General features: G+C 43.8%; 1 protein-coding gene across 5 annotated transcripts in view; it reads right to left on the bottom strand.

Annotated features, from left to right (window-relative positions):
* The window catches only part of ZFPM2 (zinc finger protein, FOG family member 2), a 309,968-nt gene extending 308,852 nt beyond the window's left edge, over positions 1-1,116 (bottom strand). The window contains exon 1 of one of the 5 annotated variants that reach the window (XM_064646901.1): positions 639-1,116. In XM_064646901.1, coding sequence (XP_064502971.1) covers positions 639-678 — 40 coding nt within the window. In that variant the 5' untranslated portion in view covers positions 679-1,116. Of the gene's footprint in view, positions 1-217; positions 562-638 lie in introns of those variants that run through there. The other 4 variants (XM_064646870.1, XM_064646863.1, XM_064646879.1 and 1 more) reach the window with 4 other exon arrangements.
* Between the last annotated feature and the right edge of the window lie 5,514 nt (positions 1,117-6,630).

The raw sequence follows: 6,630 nt of genomic DNA on the forward strand, positions 1-6,630 counted from the left end.
AAGTGTTAAATCCCCTAAAACAGCAGAGGTGAGTGTGCCCAGGGTGTAGGTGCGGAGCGAGCCCCGGAGGGACACGGGCGGCGCGGCAGCCGCGTGGGGCCGGCGGGGCCCCGGGGGGACGGCGCGGCCGCTGCGGGCGCGGCGCTGCCCACGGGCTCCCCGCGGGAACTTGCTTGTCCTTTCCCCCACACACTTTCTGCGATCCTCTAGTACTTACTGCAGCCCAGGCTCGGCAAGAGTCTGTTCACACACGCGTTAGGCGCAGAAAGTTGCTGAGTGGTAGGTGCGGTGTTCGCAAGCTGGTTTGTGTGCTCTCCCGGCGCTACTTCAACTTGAAAACACATGAGCGATCCCACTCCGAAACACGGAGCAATAGTTTGAGAAGACTACGAGGAGGCATCAAGAGCTCCAAAGGAGCAAAAAAACCGAGACAGTGAGGAGCCTGCTCACTCTGTATCGGAGCAGCAACCGGCTTTCGCTCATGTCCCCTTTCCCCATCCTCAGCCTCTCTGGCAAAGTTTCACCATTCGGTCCGTACTCCGGCCCCCGCTATTGCTCCCCACAGCCACCTCTCTCGTGTCTCCCAAGAACGAGATAAATAAAAGTCTGTTAGAGGGAGCCCCCCTCAGGAAACTTACGTTTGATCTGCCTGGGTTTGCTCTGTTTCCTTCGGGACATGCTGCTCGGCGTCCGCTCCTGCCTTGCTCCAGGTACAGGAGTGGAGCTGGGAGGGGACAGGGGTGGAGGGAAGGTGACAGATCAACAGACGGGATTCATAGAGGAGCCGGTAACCGCCTTGAGATGCAAAGTCAAATGACAGAAAAACAGGGAGAGGGGAAAGAGTGTGTGCGCGTGTGACAGAGGAAGAGGGGAACACAAACGGAGATCGGGGTGGGTGAGACGAGAGCGAGAATGAAGGGAGAGAGAAGCAGAAAGAGCGGAGGGAGGGAGCAGGGGAAGGAGCGAGGGAGGGAGGGAGGGAGAGAGAGAGGAGGAAGGAAGGGAGGGAGGGAGGGAGAGAGGGAGGGGAGAGCTTGGCTCCTCGCTCTCTCTCTCCCTCTCCCGCCCGCTCTCTGCCGTTGCCGCCGCCTCCGCTGCCCGCGCCGCGCTCCGCTCCGACTGACAGGCGGCGGGAGGTGCCGCCGAGGGAGGGGGCGAGGGAGGGGCTTTCCGGGACGGGGGGGCGGAAAGAGGGGGGCGTTTGTCCGTCAGGCTTGACGGGCAGTGGCTGCTACCAGCGACAAGTCCGCATGCAAATCGCCTCCTGCCTCTGGGGCACGGGTTGCCGAGGCGGGAGGCTTCAATCGTCCCGGCGCTGCCAGGGCTGCGGGTTGCGGGCAGAGCCGCAACTTTCGCGAAAGAGGTACGGCAGGCGAACGGGAGAGGAAACTCGCTGACAACAGGCAGCCGGCACGAGTGTCCCCGTCCCGCACGGGGTGTCCTGGCACAGCCGGCTGTCCCCGCCGCGGAGCATCGCTCCTAGCGCTGCCCGTGGCTAGAGCAAACCCGTCCTGCCGCCCTGCCCCCGGGCCGGGAGGTCCCGGACGGCCCAGGGCTGGGCGCCGAGGGCAGTTTTTCCACCGCCACCTCCGGACGGAGCGATCCCGGCTGCGCCTCGCAGGTGCCGCCGAGCGCGGGCAGCGCCGCCGCCGCCGGGGCCGCCGCACGGACGGAAGGACGGTCCTTCCTGCGCCGTCCACCCGCCTCTTGCACCCGCCTGCGACAGCCCGGGGTCACGGGTATGCTGGCTGTGCGGCCATCGCTGTTTGCCCCCCACAAGTGATCGGGTTTTGACTCTTAAGTGAGCGAGGAAGACAAGCCGACTGATTCCCTCGGCTTCTTTAGTTTTCCCCTTCTAAATAGAGGTAACAGTGAAAAATTTTTTTCTTGCACAGTAGAAGCCAACATCTGACGCTCCCATTACCTACACCAGTTAAGTGTTTTGACAGAATTAAAACCATTAGCAATGCTCACGTTTACAGTCTGTGTCTTTGAAAACATTTCTCTTGAACATTCTAATGCCTTGAATAATCTCATTTACATATATGGTTGTAAGTAACTTGGTATGAGCAGACTATGCTCCCTGTACCTCAGTGCATTGCCGAGCATTGCACACCCATCACCACGTTCTCAGTTTTGTCAAACACTAACTTTTCAAAAATCTTCGAGAAAAAACCAAACACCAACCACAAAAACAAAACAGAATTAGCCTGATTTCATTTATGCCAAGTTAGGGCATTTGATACTGAAGTGTCTTTGTGCTTCCACAAATTTCAGGTCTGATTCATGAATGTAGTACAACATTAAGTGTTCTTACAGCTTCAGTAGCAGGAATTAAAGTTCAGGTAAATTTCAGCATTGTTTTAACTCTTGCCTCCGTGGTTAAAATACTCTAGATAAAAACAGTTCAATCTCTCAAAACTTTCAGTGGTTATTTATTTGGGCAATATTGCAAAAGTAAAGTCTTCACATAGGCAGCAGGAAATCTAATACAGTGAGGTACTAAGATTTTCCATCATATTTTGTTAGAAAATAATGTTCATAAATGATAACTGTATTACAAAACCACTTTCTTATTAAAGAAAAGATCATGATGGAGTCTGTAAAAGTTATTTAACATTTATTGTTCAGATACTTTAAAGAATCTGAGTAAATAAGTGTTTTCCATTCAGCTGAAGTGATTGTGGTGTGCCAAATTTGTATTTCAATTTCTGTCCTTGAGGTGTAGGCACGTGGTTAAGTGTCAATGTAATAGTAGTAGTGTTTTCAGGAAGGTATTCTATGGCAATAGATAAACATGATAAGAATACATCAAGTGAAATGCTCTGCTATGGTTTTGAGTCAGAATAAGGCTCAAAACGGGGGCTTAAATGGATGAGATACCCACCTTTCAAATTTAAGTTAATATTTGATCTTTATCCATTCTCAACATTTTCTTAAATCTTGATCTGGTTCTCTAATCAGAAATAGCAATGTCTTTTCCTTCATATAGGTTGACCATTTGTTTCTGTTTCTGTTTTGTTGCCAGCCTCTCACACAGGGTTTTTAAAAGAATTGAGTAAACTCTTTCTAACATTTGAACAGTACATGAATTGTAAGTTGCAAAACTGCTGCTGTAATTTAAAAATTAGTACACTTTATGTGGTACAAACCAGTTACTAGTAAGTGATAAACAGCAATGCAAAATGAAGAAGTGCTAGAGTCTCTAAGTGTTTATTTTTACATACTGTTTAGGGTAAATTACATAACAGCATCATTTTTATGCTGACTCCTGCTTTTCTTTATATTTAAATAGTAATGTAAGTTACGTATTTTGTCTATTCTGAGGCATTAAGGCCATATTCTGGTTCATCTGCTCAAAAGAGGACATATAAAGATATAATATTTCTATGACCATTTGGAGAGTAGTTTGATCGCTTAAAGGATTATTGCACTTAGTCATTTCAGTGTATTTCGGTTTATTTTGGGCCTGTTTACCTAAAGTTAAAAAAGTTGTTTATGAAATGCCAAGAAAGAAATTTACACATGCCTGCTGGTTTAAAATGTAATTAATGGTGTAAACTAATGAACAGTTTTACCTGATTCACAGAGGAACTTTCATTTAGTACGTTTTGATACTGCATGGAAATTGCCCCCCTTTTTTTTTTTAGCGGAACAAGTAGCATGTAGTATAACCCAGACAAAAAAAATCTCTAGCAGGCCGTGCCTTGTCACTGAAGCTGGGCCAGGGCACAGCTGAAGCTCTGCACGTGATCACTGACGCTGTGTTATTGTTAAGCCGATCTCCGGTGCTGTTTCCGATAAGCACTATGGGCAAGGCCACTTTTGGTAGGGCAGGGGCTTGAGTCTCATGAACACAAATCGAGTGGTGTAGCTTTCCCTCAGGGCTTGAGAATAGGCCCAGCATTTTCTGTTAACCTGCAGAGAGAGTAATTCATGCCAACATGTCCGAGGGACCAGTAAGCACTTCCAGGAGGCAACTACAGCATCTGAGCGTGGGGGCAGGGGAAAGAATGTCTCCAGTTTTTGTACTGAAGGAATGGTGTCCGTCTGACAGATAATTATGAAATCATACAGTAAGAATAGTTTCAAAATGTAGTTCTCTTCAACCAAAATAATAATTGAATGTGAGCAGTGGTGGTATAGGCCCATTTCAGAAGACATGCTCTTAGTTAATTACAAGATATTACAGTATCTCAAGAAGAAAATAGCCTCCACAGAGGCTCACTTCTTAATCATCTCAAATTTCATCATTTCCAACTCTCTATACATTGTTAAGTTTCTAAAAAGATTTATAGAAATCCTCTAACTGAATGGTTATCACAGTTTAAAACTTAAATTCTTGAAATACCTGTACTCTGGCAAAGAAAATAGGAAAAGTGCACCTTAGATTTCATGATCTTCAAGTGTTAGCAACTATCTTACACATGCATAATTTTAAAAACAATATCCATCTTTGGAGAACACTTAGTGATTTTTAAAACAAACTCCTATTCTCTCATGGAGAGGAAGAAATAAAAAAAATATTGAAATATTCTCTTGGCAGCAGAAATAACCTTTTGATTAGCAATTATGGATTTCCTATCATTTTTTTTTTCCCAAAAAAGGACATACACAGAGGAAAAATCATTTCAGAATTCTCACGTAAGTCTGGACAAAGGCTATTGTATGCAAAGATACTGTTATGTGATAAAGATACCACAAAGTTCAGGCAGCAATTGAATTTTGAATAAACTATGCTTGATTTTTGGGTTCTGGCCATTTCTATCACCCAATATGAATATGTAATGTTAAAAATATAATTGCATAAGTTCTGTTGGGCTCTTAGGTTTCAATTTCCATTGTAAGGACTTGGATTCTTCCATGATTTTAATCGTAGTGTTTAGTTTTTTAGCTCTGAATGAAAAAGAGAAAGGCAGTATTTTCCAAGTAGTATCCACTTATGGTGTTAGAAAGAATATACAGTAGAGCTTTTTATAACATTATTGCTCTTTTTTCATTGGTCAGTAGTGAAATATTTAACTAGACTGACCATGAAATTATTAAGGCTTAGAATTAATACCCCTATAACATGAATATAGGACAATTCACACCTTTCCCAGCTCTTTGAAAAATCTACAGTTTATTCCTATTTCACAATTTGTAGATTTTCTGTGTGGTCATGCCAGACATACTTAGGTTGTAAGACAAGAAGAAAATAGACCTAAATATATCATTGATAGATGATCAGTCTGAGCCTTGAAAGCTTCCTCTGGCTTTTTAAATAAAGAAGAAAAAGCTCTAGCAATGTATTTCTAGATGACACATAGAAAAAAACCTGCAAGGCAGATTCCTCACATGCACAGGAACCTTCGGAAGATCTGAGGATATCCAAAGAGAATGGGTGAGACCAGTGGATATGTACTGCCCTTTTAAGCAGTCCTATAAACAATTTAGAACTGAATTACTACTACATTTTTTGTGTGAATGTTTTACTCCCTAGGAATGATCACAGCCCTACAGTGAAGTCCCTGGCCACAGGATTTCAATGCATGCAACAATGTAGGAAGCCAGATTCATAAAGTGCTGGAATCAGTGCTGAGTCAGACTTCATGTTGATAGTCCAGACCATTGCATCCATTCTGGGAGATATGCCAGTGTTCAGAGGCCAAAACCCATGTCCACTCCATATGGAGAAGAAAGAATGGCATAGAAATAAACAGTGACTTCAGAAACTTTCTGGATTCCCAAGCAGACTTTTCCTGAAAAGGGTACTTTCTGAATTTGAGTTAATTTTTGGTTGGTACAAAGCTTAGCATTTTCTTGGTGTCAGTTTCCTACCTCTTTTCACATATTTATTTGGAGCAGAAATCACTGGTCTCTTTCAATAGTTCAGTTATGCAAGATACTTTTCATCTCACATTAAAATTTATATCTTATTTGTTATCCAGAAATAGTGGCAAAGATTATTCTTCATTTCCTGACTGGATGCTCTCTGATATTGCTCAGGTAATCTTATTGATGAACAAAATGATAGTCTACCAAACTGCTTAGACTTTTTAGACAACTTTAAATCAGAATCACAGAATAGCCATCATAATTCTCTTCATAATAATGTAAAATACTCTTTTTCACTGCACAGGATTGCAGTAATGCCTGGAAAAATTTGCATTTCCTTCTGAAAAATTATACATACAACACAGCTCCTAATTTTGACATCCATGTTCTCCTTATAGAAAAAGTATATCTCAATATCAGCAAGATTCTACAGCACAAGCTAATCTGTGCCTTCAGCTGGACAAGAAAATTCAATAGCTGCAGCATAGCTAGAGAAAGGTTTTTGACAGAAGAAAGTTAAAAACATGGATGCATGTTCACAATGAGATACTCTGTCACACGTATGGCAGAATCTGGAATGTGGATGGAAGGAACAGTGTCCTATGGAAAAAATATTTCTGATGCCTCAGTTGTCTGAAATGCAGCCCATTCACCCCCGCTGCTCACAGATGGCCACTGAAAACTTAGAAGTCTATTGAAACATGTATATAATCCCACACCACATTACAGATTTCTGCCAGTAGCAAGACTGCAGCCCACAGCAGCAGTACCTTACTGTTTTGGCATGTGCATGGGCTTCAGAGGCCAGTTTTG

Source organism: Pseudopipra pipra, chromosome 1, assembly GCF_036250125.1.
Source record: "Pseudopipra pipra isolate bDixPip1 chromosome 1, bDixPip1.hap1, whole genome shotgun sequence".
Classification (NCBI taxonomy): Eukaryota; Metazoa; Chordata; class Aves; order Passeriformes; family Pipridae; genus Pseudopipra; species Pseudopipra pipra.